Genomic DNA, 13,456 nt, shown 5'->3' on the forward strand with positions numbered 1-13,456 from the left:
GGGCAGTTGTCATGTCCCTTCCCATGGCCTTCCCTTCAGATCACAGAACGCTACCTCTGCCACCCGTGGTGCTCAGAGGTGTAACTTGGCAGTCATGACATGATGAGTGCAATTTATTTTATGTTGCCCAGCAGTGCTCGAAATTAAGATTGGATAAACAGGCGCTAAAAACAGCTCCGGGGTATCCAGCATTAACTGGTGACCTGGAGCTACCACTGGTGAACGAGAAGCTAGTGCATAGTGTTTTGTAAATGTAACTTGCACATAAGGTGGAAACATCATTTTGTCCATTATTTATGACTCCTTATGCTTTACATGTCAGATAGATGTGTCCTAATATTTATTTATAGATTTATAGATTGTCCCAAATGCACAGAGTTAAATTCACATAGCTGTGTTCGTCCTACAGATATGGGGTGCACTGGACACTTTTACTCCCTAAAAATAGGCAAATACTGCCAAAAAACAACACTACAGAGTAAAATAAATATTCTCAATAAAAAACAGGAAACAGACCGTTAGAACCTTGTGCCCCTGCTTTCACCCACAAAGCTCCATGGATGTGTTTGGTACAGTAGTGCAGGAAGAGAGTACTATTATCACTGCCCTAATGGAAGAAGTAAACCTGCATCTTTTAATGTGCATGAATAACCAGGTGCAAAAGAAATAATTATTACAAAAACACTTTGTTTTCCAGTTAAAACATATTTTACTCACTTACAAAAATACTCCCATTGGGAATTGGACTTACATTTTTACTGCCTAAAAGAATACTTTTACTCCAAACTTTAAAAGAAAAACTCCCACTTCAAAAACTGATCTGGAGCACTGGGGGTCCAGGGAAGTCAAAAGGTAGCTCTTGGTAGCTGTTGGCGTCGAGCTAATCAGGCTCTTATAGGCAGCAAGCAGGAGCCAAATAGCTCCCAGCTCCCCTCAATTTCGAACTCTGCCCAGAGGAGGTCAAATAGGATCAGGGCAGTCAAGGTAAGGACCAGCCCAGCCATCATGAGACGTCACAAAATAATTCACTGTGCACAGCACACTGGGGCTCACATAGGAGCAACACGTGCTAGTTTTTAGTTTTGGCTATTGTGCATAAAAGCCACCTGTAAACTGACATTGTGCATGGGGAATACAACTAGGAGCAGATGGCATTGGGGTAGGGATACACAGCGTGTATGTGTTTTTTGGTTATTCAGCCACCCATTGAGTGCGCATGGCCATGCTAACCCCTACGGCCCTTCCCCTCCACTACCTACCTCTCCCTGACCAAAACACATCATTCTGGGCTCTATGAAGAAGCTGTATCAAGCAGCAGCATCAAACTTTTCACACCCAGTATTATTTCTAAGCAGTCTGCTGAGAGGTAATTGTTTAAATGCAGTTGTACACGTGCTACTGATGTAACAAAACATGCTTTCACCAAGTATGCCGTCAGCAACTTTAGAGGTGTTCCTTGCACTCAAGTCCTGATAGACCAAGACAAAGCCAACAGTGTTGCTTTTGTGTAGGCACGGGATAGGCACTTGCCAGGCACTCCAATCACATGAACCGGTAATCACACCATGTTCCAGCTGTTGACATGTTACATAGCCAGGTACTCCTGTTATGGCAGTGCCTGGCAAATGCCTCCCCAATGCCTATACAAAAGCCAAAAAGGTTGGCTTTTGCCAATGCTTGTTCTTTAGGCAATGTTTCAGCACTTTGAGGTTCCGTGCAGTGAATGGACGTGACGAGGCTGTTTAATGGACTGTGCACCCTCTCTTGCCCTCAATGTCTTTCAATGCTTGTGATAGTTGGTTTTGTTTCGCTGGGCTTCCGGTAGCCTCGACAAGGAGGGGACAGTTGGAAGGAAGGGGGGGTTCCAAAAAAGGAGAGCAGGAGGGCATACAACAATGCAGAGAGAGGAAGGGGGGCTCCGTTTTTTGGTTGCTGGCAGCAGTGTGCTCACGGGCGAAGACAGCAAAGCTCAGGCGGCCCCTTCAGCGGGTATACTGGTCTTCCCTCTCCATCCTTTCCCACCCTTTCCTCCTCGACCTGCCCTACCTTTCCACCAGTAGGTCTCCTGGCCCCTCTGCCTTGCTCCCTGGGTATCTCTGCTCTCTCCCTTTGTTTTGCTCCCTCTCTCCCCCGCCGTCTCTAGCAGCTCCCTCCTCCAACTCCCTCTGCAACACTTCCCCTTCTCCCTTTCTGTCTGCATCCAAGGGTAGTCCTCAGGACCCGGGTTCTATGCCAGTGAGTGTGTCTAGCTAGTCCAGTGTGTATAATTTATCCTGTTGGCAATAAGTTTACTTGTCTTCCTGTTATAAATGTGTTCCTGGTTTCTACAAAGACTTTGGTGCCTTCATTGCGGTCCCTCTTTTCAGTGTACCCTGCCCGTTATTGCCAGAAGGGGTACCGAGTCCGTTTGCGTACACAACGCACCCCCAGCAGGTCTGTTGAGTCCCTGGTTCAAAACTGTGGCCCCGACCGGGGTCTCCCACACGGCCTCCCCAATTTTGGCCCGTTTTCCACTGCCACCGTTTTTTGGTGCATGTGCCTCGGATCCAGAACAGAGTCTAGGTCCCTGATAACCTGAAGAGCACCTGAATGTCTGCACCTTCTTGGACTAAACTAACCCCTGTTCTACAGCCTGCACTCCTTTTTCTCTGTTCATTTTCCATCTTTCCGAAATCTACAGACCCATCCAGAGAAGAGGAGTTCCTGTCCTGAGAGCTGGCTGCTGTACCTGTCTGTGGCTGCCGGATCCAACAGTAAGGTAAGAACTGAAGTATCAGTCACGCACACCGAAATTGCCAGCTTGTAGCTTGAGGGGAGGGTGGTAATATTGAGGGTAGGTCAGTGTACCCAAGCAGTCAACCCAGGTCCCACACTGGCAAGGCGCTAGAGTGTTGCCACTGTCCGAGGAGGATCTGCCCGTCTACACAACATCACACAATTGTACTGGCAAACTGCAGGGTGTACCGTTTCAGATAATCTACCTAACTAGTCATAGCCTCCAGTTCTCAATACCCAATTTTATCCGGTGCTCAGTTTTTACCCCAAGAGTGCCTCGGGAGAGGGGAGGGGGTCACCTACCCTGTTACAAACTCACCTTCTAGGCCCATACTGGAGGGTGAACAAGGGTAGCTGTGGCTTCTTGCTCACCTTAGGGACCGGTCCACTCATAGCCTCGTTTTAGAGCGCACTACATGTCGCATAATTCAGTTTACTAGTCTGTCTGAATCTGGGGAAAAAAGAGTGGTGAGGTGGCATCTTAATAGCAAGTCCTTCTGTAGATAACTTTGTGGAGTGTTGCTTTATACCCTTCATTGTGCTTCTCTGGGCGCTGGAGCCCTCGCCCCATCAAAGCACCCAATTACGTTTACTAGTACCAGAGCTACCTAGTTTGTACCAGACTCATCTCCTAGACACTCACTAGGAGTGAGTAAGGCTAGTGGAGGGCCCCAGAATCACCTACTTAGCCATTTTTATTGTGTCCATATCCTGGTCGTGAGAGTTGTGAATTTCTTTAGGAGCAAAAGAATGGGCCTCTAGAGATCATCTTTACTTGGAACTCTTTTGTACAAAGTGCCTGAATACAAGTAGTTTTCCAGAGACGCCTGGGAATTGTTCTTTTTGGAAGTGGAGCAGTAGCTTGGCATTACTGTGCCCCCATCCTACAACAGTTTATCATCCAACCACTTCCCTACTTGAGCGCCTGTGAATGTGCATCTGCGAGTGCCTGTGAAGGACTGCGAGTGTGCTGCAGTAACCCCGGTTGACAGACTTGGAGTAGGGACTTAGTCTCCCATCTGCCAGCCAGTAGTAAAAACAGCCAGGGTGCCTCTTCTGACACCGCCTTGCAACCCTGGCCCAGCAGCCAGGCCAGAGTCCCTTCCAGTTCCCTCAAGCTTGAGGGGAACTGGACTCAGACAATTTACCCCTGGCGCCCTAACCATCCCCTTCCGATCCAGTGGCACCGATGTGAAAGCACAGGTAGGTAACATGCATGCCAAGATGCTGCTGGACACACCAGCTACCTTCAGCACATTGAGGCTGTGGGAGTTCTTGGATCCCCCAGTGTCTGGCCGGTCTGTCACAGCTGTAGGAAGAGGACACCCCATCTAAGATGCCAGTATCATTGTGGTGCACTGTGTCCTCTGGCCCACTACTGCACTGTGCTGTGCTTGACCCCGTCGCTACTGCCCTAACCTCTTGTCTGCGCGCTGTTGCAGGTTCTGTTTCCCTGGTCCATTCTACCCAATTCTCCAGTACAAGATCCTGTAGCAAAACTGACACTATTACTACACAAACTGCAGGCTACTCTAGTGACACAAAGCTTGGGGAAAATAGAAAGGAAGAATGTGGGGCTACAAGCTAACAAATGTGTGTGCACCAACAGGACTAAGTTGGCCAAATGCATTGCGCCTTGCACTCATGTGCATGAGAGGTATGCCCAGCCGCTTTGCTGGACTCTCTCCATTTGAGATCATGATGGCAAGAACAATGCCCCTGCCAGCTGCAGCTCCTCCCTCTGCTCCAGTGTAAAAATGCTTTCCAAAAGTGCGCAATCGCACACAGCCAGTGGCAGACTTGCTCCCAAAACTCCCTTTCAACTAGCGGGAGAACAAATCAGAATTCCACTCCGACATTGCAACGAAGTCTATTTCCTCATCACGTTGCACGTTTACAGATGTGCATTACTCTAATAATCCATTCTGACATTGCAGGAAGAAGCCATTTGGTTCCGAAGGCTTACACTCCCCACATTCTTTGCTTCACCAATACCAGCGACGTTCTGCATCACGTCATCACTCACTAGGTGTCACTGAAGAGGTAGGTCCTTGCTGGACCCCCTCTCCCACCCCCCAATCACCAACCGTCGCCTCAACACAGCATTCTTTAAAGCAGGTAAATTCTCTGCTCTGCCTGCAGTCCGTTCAATCCGGCACACTGTACTGGTATCCCTTAGCTGTGCCCTTACTGCGCTAAACCCCAACCTTCACTGGCATTTAGTTACACCCTTGAGAAAACACTGGCATAGTAAAACAGCACTCCACATGTCACACTGGACGTTTTTTCTAATATCATTGATGGATGCATGGTGGGTCACTGGCATCCACAGCGCCACCCATTGGACCTCTGCAGGCGCTAGTAAGCCATAGAGTGTACGTTTAAATGTACATGCCCAATACTGGTGCCATTATAGAAACATGTGCTCCCCTTTTCTTTTATTATAATTTTGTTTTAAATTAATTTTTTATCACAACGTTTTTTTTTTAATCAAAATTTTTAAGAAAACAAACATCTTCCAATTCGGTTCACTAGCCCAGACTTAAGTAACAGAGTCCAAACAGGCGTCCAGAAAGTTTATTACTGAACATGTCAGATGAATTGAACTTCCACCTAAGATTCTTTGCCACCATTCATCCATGTTGTCATTTATAGGCGCAAATTGACCTAGGTAGGTTGACCTCAAAGTCTTAAGTTCAGGGCATTCTGTTATTAGATGTTTGAGTGATTCTATATTGGACTTACAGAATCTACAAAAATTGTCATCTGTTTTTTCGATACGACGTGCCACTAGCATTTGTTTTGTCTTTACGGCGTTTAGACGCAGTCTCAGGAATCTATTTCGATGGTATCTTGAAGGAAATTTCTGCAGGTATTGGGGCAAATTGTTTAATTTGTTCATTGCTTGACTATGGTCCAAGGCAGACGAGAGATCATTATATTTGGACATATTTAGAATCCAAAACCATTGCTTTATCTTTTTCTTTGCGATTTGCGGCTGGTCTAACAGTGTTTCAAGCTTGATGTCACTCGCTTTTAAAACCTCCTCTAGCTTTTGTGCCCAGCTCTTAAGTAGTCCTGTGTATTTCGAGTTGTCTCTTGGCGCTAATAGCATGTATGCAGGTACTGGATAAGCAATTTGCATTTTTCTTAACATCGCAAGCGATTTCCATACTACACAGCCATAAAGATCTTCTAACGCCAATTCATACCTTATTGCAATGATTGAGATGTAATTTGGTAGTCTTAACACTCGCCGCCAAAAAATGCCCTCTAGTTTTGCCCAGATTTTATAGTCCAAGTTTCACCCTGTTTCTGAACCATATGTGATTCCTGGGACCACCTTTTGCACATAAAACTGTTGCACTGGAATTAAGCTGAACTTTCCATACAAAGTATGGATTCTCACCCTCTTTTCAATGTGAACTGTATGTCCAAAGTCCCATAAACCGGAGCACCAAGTGTTCAAGGGATGTGGGATTCCTGGGCACATCTGTTGGTGAGGGCCTCCCTCCCAAGGAATCCCCTGCAATTGATTACTCATTTTGCTGGGCAGGATGGTTTTACTATAGACAATGGGGGAACGGTGGGTCTCTTAACAGCTGATTCCCCCCACCCCACAGCTCCCCTTACTGTCCTTTCAGTTGCTGCAGCTTCTCTCTATCCATCCATTTATTTTTCACATATTTCTTTTTTCAATTCCAGGTTCTTTCACTCTCGTCGCAAATGTTATAAAGTCTCTTTGTAGTCACTCAGACGCACAGACCTGCTGTGGAGACTCAGATTGATCCAGCTAGATTTTATTATACAGTATGTACTTAATCCTGTTACTCAAGTATATACAGTGACATTGATGAATGGACAGGGATTGGTAAGTACACTACATACAAAGGAGCAGACCCACCGGCCATCCTATCATCCCAGCTCAGGCCCCCAACTGACACTCTCAGAACATTCATACACAGATCCACTCAACATTCATGCATCAACATTCTGATAGCAAGCACTCCAGGGCAGTGACAAGACAAGACTACAATATAACAAGAACCCTCAAAACAATCACAATTCAAATCTTGATATACTCCAAATTGCAGTCCATAGTAAATGTATAGCTCATTCACCATCATCCAGGAGACTTCCCAACAGCCCTATAAAAGATCTTTCATTACCTTATAATAAAAAAGAGTCAAGAGTGCAATACTCCCAATACGCCCAAAGTGATGCGGCATAAGCCTCTTGCTAGGGTACGTATGTTAATACTGGATACAATTAGTCCATAATCAGGATGCTCTCCCCAATACACATTTGCATGTCTAATATTCACGTATATATAAGGCCATGCTCAGTGTACCACATAATAGACACACCATTATACCGATAAAGCCCAAATTGCACCGCTTAATGTAAATATGCCAAATAAATAAAAAATAAAAAAATACCCTCATAACGTCCCAATGGCAATGTGTGGCACCTTGCCTCGGTATTATGGAGTGTCTGACACACCGGTTATGTTAGTTATGACTCTGGATTATCATCAGTTTTTTAAATTATCTGTACCTACTACCCTATCCCCTTGCATGCTCCAAGAGCCCCCCCCCCCTCACGTGGTGCCCTCCAGATAGTCTATCTTTTTTTTTTTTTTAGCAAACATCATTCGCCTTTTGCAACTTGTACTTTAAATGTTTCTATTTGGAATGCATCAGTGAGTCGTCCTTCAGACTCAGCATACAAGGTGATGCGATACTGGCTGAAATAAAACACCGGCCTCTGAAGAATGCTCCAAGTCCTGGCTTCCTGGTCTAAAGGCGGTGCCCATGAACTCCCACACGCCCCATCATAACACTCACGTTGCCGCCGCCTGTGAAGATGTCCTCGCCCTCTGTGTCGCTATCTCCGGCCTCCTCGTCAGCCCCAGGGAAGGGCGGTGGGAGCTGAGCTATGCCAGGGACTGTACTAGTGATAGTGCTGTTGCTGGTATTGGCCGCCGCCATCTTCCCCTTTGCGCCTCAGACCGCTGCAAACGTCAGCGTGCGCGTGAAAGGGGGGAGGGCGAGAGGGGGGGGGCTGTAAACACCGGCGCGAGCCCAACCGAGTTCAAGTCGATACTGTCAACAAGGATAACTTTATTCAACGCCAACGTCTGACAGGGCCGATTGGGACTACTCCGGAAGCCCGGAATAACACCGTGTGGGAGGGGAAGCGCTGGAAATGGTTCTCGAGGTGGATACAAGATTAGAAGCCGAGACAGGACGGGAGGCGGTCGCTTCCGCATACCCTCTGTCATTTGGTTTTCGATAGGTCAGTGAGACGCTCAGTTGTTTCCTGACCTGACCCTGTGCCTGTTTTTTTTAGATGGAAAGTGTGCGAGGACTATCTGCTACCTCTAATATTCATTTACTCGAAGCTTTCCTCTGAGTGGTTAATTACTCTAATTTCATCCGCAGATCTTGTCTCTAAAATTACTACAGTTTACTTAAAGTCTCGAGAATAAATGTTGAATACGAGTGGCCAAATGATGTCATATAGTATCCAAAAGAAAAGCTATTCATCGTAGTAGTGGCACTGGTACTCTTAGGCCATAGTTCCCTTTCCTCCATACCAAAACGAAAAGGTGATGGCTGGAAGGTTTTGAATGCATCATAACCACGGGCACAGCTCTTGGCAACCCCCCAGACCATTGTTTTTCAGTCTGTTAAGCTATTACAGAAGGGGAAAAACCATTTGCAAACCAGGCTTGGTCCTACCCCAAAAGGGGCAGTCCAGCCCGAACTGCTAGGTCACAACCCTTCTGCAGGAGATAACAAGCATCGCCAGACATAGTCCATCCTTGTTGGACGTCCTAGAGACCCAAGCTTCTCCTCACTGATGAAGCCCAACAAGTCGGAAACTCGTGCAGAGTGCAGAAGGGATGTGAGCTAGCAGTTCAGGCTGGACTGCCCCTTTTGGGGTAGGACCAAGCCTGGTTTGCATATGGTTTTTTCCCCTTCTGTAATGGCTTGGCAGGATGAAAAACGATTGTCTGGAGGGTTGCCCACAGCTGTGCCGGTGGTTATGAATAATTCAAGATCTTCCAGCCATCAACTTTCTGTTTTGCTAAAGTCACCCTGAGTGGGACGGGTATGCCCAGACATGGCTCCTGAGTCTGCCAGGCCTAGAGACCCAATCTACTCCTCACTGATGATGCCCAACAAGGCTGAAACATGTCTGGGGATGCTTGTGGTCTCGTGCAGAAGGGATGTGACCTAGCAGTTCGGGCTGGACTGGACTGCCCCTTTTGGGGTAGGACCAAGCCTGATTTGCACATGGTTTTTCCCCTTCTGTAATGGTTTGGCAGGCTGAAAAACGATGGTCTGGAGGGTTGCCCAGAGCTGTGCCTGTGGTTATGATTAATTCAAGACCTCCCAGCCATCACGTTTCTGTTTTGCACTTTCCTCCATACTCCAGCAAGAATGGTAGAAACCAGGGGAGCCAACTTATGAATTTCCGGGCGGGGGGAGATATTTGCACTTAGTCGCCAACTTATTTATTTTATTTATTTTTCATTTGTAAGGTGCTTACACATCAAGTACATTGGAGGTCATTACGACCTTGGTGCTAAGTGCACCAACTTTACCACCATGGTGTAAACTCTGTTTACACCATGGTGGATGGCAGATTTACCGCCCCATTCCAAGGTGAGTGGGGCGGTAAATCCCCATTTCCCATTTTCCCTTCCCCATTCCCATTTTTGCCCCATAGGGCATAATGGGAGTGGGGAAGGCGCTAATTACGCCGCCGTAAATTACGGCGGCGTAATTAGCACCATGGCGGGTTAGCGCCATGGATGTTAACGCCTGCTAAAAGCAGGCGTTAAAATCATAATCAGGCGTTAAGGGTTAACGGTGGCGTTAACCCTTAACGCCTGAGTTGTAATGAGGGCCATTGTGTTTCAAAGCGCCCACAGGGCAACTGGGAGGGAAAATGGGAAAGAAAAGCAAATATAACAATGAAAGATAGAGGCGGACCTACTAGGCCTTGTGAGCATTCAGAACGTGCAAGTGCAAAGAGAGAGAAGGGGTGAGGAAGTGGGGAGTAAGTGCTAGGTGTATCAAAGAGGGAAGTGCTAGGGAGTAAGCAGCTGTTAAGTGACCTGGTGAGAGTGGTTAGCTGCCAATAAATAAGTATGTGCAGGCCTGTGGTGGCATAGACCAGTGGGTGCCAAGGCAAGTGCTGGGAGTGGGCGGAGGCTGAAGGCGATTGGGTCTTGGAGGCCAGGATTCAGGAGGACATATAAGGGCCCTGGCCACCAATCTCAGCAACTGTGGGGTTTTGTAAAGGAGGGGGAATGGAAGGAAGAGGTGAAGAGGAAGGTCTTGAGGAGCTTCTGGAATTTGAGATCATCTGGCTCAAGAGGAAGGGGGAGGCTGTTCCATAGAAGAGAGCCTTGCGAGGAACGAGACTGGCCACCAGCTCACTGTTTAGCGAAGTGCTTGACACGCACACTTGGTGAAAGGGGGAGGTGCAGAACTGTGGATACATTGGCTAGCATGTTCTGCATATGCTAAAGTTAAGTGCGAATGAGATGCAAGCCTTCCAGTTGCATTCCAGTAAGCCATCACTGCCCCTATTCCACCCCTCTATAATCATTCAGGTTGTAGCAGACCTCAAAAGGATGAGCAGCACCAATAGGATGGGAGAACGAGAGAACGGCATGATCGCTAAATAGAAGGTTTATCATGTCTACTTCATTCATAAATCTGTACAATTAGTATGCAAATTGTTCCATCATTTAAACATAGTTTCACTATACATAGATAAACATTGTCTCACAAAAACGAACAGTATTATTCAAGAGCCAGTGCAAAAAGCAGTGTCAAAATAGTTTCTAATGAACCGCGGTAGTCTCTAAATTTGTAAAATCTTATTCAAATAGTGGAATCCTGAGCTTAATCACCACATGGACTCATTTCTTTTTCTAACAGTGGTATTATTCACATTCGTACCTCACTTATACCTTTCCCTATATGATTCATTCCTTTCACTTTCTTTTAAAAGTTTATTTACAAGGAACTTCGTCAGAGGACAAATGACTTCCGTTACTTGGTCTTATCAATAGTAAATCACAAATTTGGATTTCTTATGAGTTATTCTCTTAAGTGCGCAAGTTATTATTTTTCCTTATTCATCAAATTTGATGTTCCAATTTTTGCTTTGCTGCTACTTTTCTTGTTTTATTTGTAGTTTGCTGTCCTATGGTTTGGACCTTTTCACATTTCTTCTTGAATCTTTGTATTCAGATGATGGTGGCAGCAGTGCACCTCCTGTAACAAAAAGACACATGTTTCCTCTAATCCATGTTGTCGTGTATACTTATATACTGATAGGGATTTTATTTCTCATTTTTTAAGCGCACACTCTGTGTATACTTGCATGTCTTCATTGACATGCAAAGTATTTCAAAATGCACTTTCTGGTGTGCACAAGATGCCAACCGCTTTCTGAAATTGCAATTGTTCCATTCAGGGGTAACTCGATTTGTCTGCAGAGTGCAAACACAAAGGGTAATGTGTTTAAATAATCTGCGTTTATATTTTCAGATGGCCTTTCGTTTATGACATTTCATCATGTCATCATTTATTTACCATATTTGTTCGCATTTGGTTTAAACTTATCCTTCATGTTCTTTCTCTTGCAGTCTGCTGTGTCTATAACTGTGCTGCTCATAAAGGGAAACGCGAGAAAAAAAGTAACACAGGTGCACACCTAATGGTTTGTGTGTGGCTATAATTGATTTAAAGATAGTAGTGAGGTGCAGAGAAGTGTAAAGCAACCATGACACTAGGTTGCATTAGTCAGAAAACAAAGGAAAAACGCTGTCCACGATCTGTGTCACACTCGCGTCGCCTGCACACGCTAGGTTATTGTCAAACGACAAACAATAGTTGAATTCAACTTCTTGCGAGCTCATGCCTGTGCTATTAGAGGATTTTCTTTGGCAACTGGACCCATCACTTGAATTGTTAGTACTCAAGTAAATAACATGTAGTCTTTATCTCAATTTTCATAATCAATTATATTCAACAAAATTCTTTTCATGATGACAGAAATATATACATTTACATTAAATTTCAAAGATCAACAAACAACAAAAAGATTCAAATTATCGACAGATATTGTACACACTATTCAATACATATTGTCTGTTGCTTATATGTCTCTACATTTGATATCACACGTGTTTAACAATGAGCTCTACGCGTTTCGGGCCTCTAGTTCCCTTGCTCAGGAGCAATAACTTATTTAGTGGCCATCATTTGTATGGTATCTTCTAATTCATTCAGCCAAAATCTGTATAGTGAAATGTAAGAACCAAGGTCATATCACTGTTCAATTTGCAATACATTGGGCCTCATTACGAGGTGGGCGGTAAGGGATTACCAGCAGCGGTAAGGGATTACCAGCACCGGTAAGGGCACCAGTGCCGGTAATCCCTGACCGCCCTACTACGAGTTCCCTTTGCGGGTCCTGTCCTTAATGCCTGGCAAAGGGATACCGGGGTCAATAACGGTACCGCAATTTGCGGTACCATTATTGCCGCCTTCCCCCTTCCCATTGAGCCCTATGGGGGCTCAAATGGAAATGGGGAATGGCTCTGGTGAATGGGGAATTACCAGTCCGCCGACCTCGGAATGGACCAGTAATTGCTCCATCCACCAGACCGGAGTCGGAACGATTTTGGAGGCAGCCATGGCGCTAATAGCGCCATGGCTACCTCCAACCTCGTAATGAGGCCCATTGTATATATGTTACATTATGGTGCCCTACCTCTCATAGGTGCCCCTTAGCGGCCCCAGACTGGGGTATTGGTAGAAGGAGATTAATGGGTTCAAAGCTGCCCACTCCTCGTGACGATGTGGCCTGAGGGATAGTGATAAGGTAAGTATTCAGGTAAGTATTCATATGGGGCGGGATGTTATAGAAAAGTTACAGAAAAGCTATAGAAGAGCTCTATTGTTTATATGACTCTAAAAGCCTACCTGCTGCAGGGCTTAATGTATTCTGGTTCACCTGTGCTTTTCCTCCTGCACTGTTTTCATTAAGATGTCCAAGGTTTTATTTTTGGAGTGGTAGTACGATCTATTCTTTTCTGCAGAGTCTCTACCTTTAAAAACAATATGACGTTCTGTGGGAACGTCACGTGATCGCGGGAGCGTGGTCTCGCGAGATGTGGACTTAACGAGATCTTGTGAGCCCGCGCTCTGCGCGACAACGTTCCCTCCAGTGTTGGCGAAGCGCCAGACCAGGAGGTCGACTGCGAGCGCTGCTCCTGATGAGGAGCCATCGGAACTGAGGCCCTGAGAGCCTAATGACACCAGCTTCCAGGGCATAACTCCAAAGCCATAGGAGGCCACATGGGAGCCCTGGAAGCTTGCAGCGTGCCATCTTTGTGCACACCTTGCCCCCAGTGACGCAACTGGTAGGGCCCTGAACTGAACTGTGAGTAGTTCCCCCGTTGCAGCGTACCAAGTTTATACTCGCCTGTTTGTCTTGTAATAAAGACAGTTAAAGCCCACAGCAGCATCCTGTCGTCCTTTAAGGCCACAACATAATTTGCGACGAGGATATCAAAAGACCCACGGGCCCACCATGCAAGGCGCCACACCGCCCCCTGCGTTTCTCCCTTCGCCAGGGACCCCAGCGA

General features: G+C 46.2%; 1 protein-coding gene across 1 annotated transcript in view; it reads right to left on the reverse strand.

Moving 5' to 3' along the window:
* The window catches only part of SNX1 (sorting nexin 1), a 1,264,276-nt gene extending 1,256,297 nt beyond the window's left edge, over positions 1 to 7,979 (reverse strand). Inside the window, exon 1 of the mRNA XM_069624696.1 lies at positions 7,623 to 7,979. Within this exon, the coding sequence (XP_069480797.1) occupies positions 7,623 to 7,766 (144 nt within the window). The 5' untranslated portion in view covers positions 7,767 to 7,979. The remainder of the gene's footprint in view (positions 1 to 7,622) is intronic.
* Between the last annotated feature and the right edge of the window lie 5,477 nt (positions 7,980 to 13,456).

The sequence above is a fragment of the Ambystoma mexicanum genome, chromosome 11 (assembly GCF_040938575.1).
Source record: "Ambystoma mexicanum isolate Mex_15411 chromosome 11, UKY_AmexF1_1, whole genome shotgun sequence".
NCBI classification, from domain to species: Eukaryota; Metazoa; Chordata; class Amphibia; order Caudata; family Ambystomatidae; genus Ambystoma; species Ambystoma mexicanum.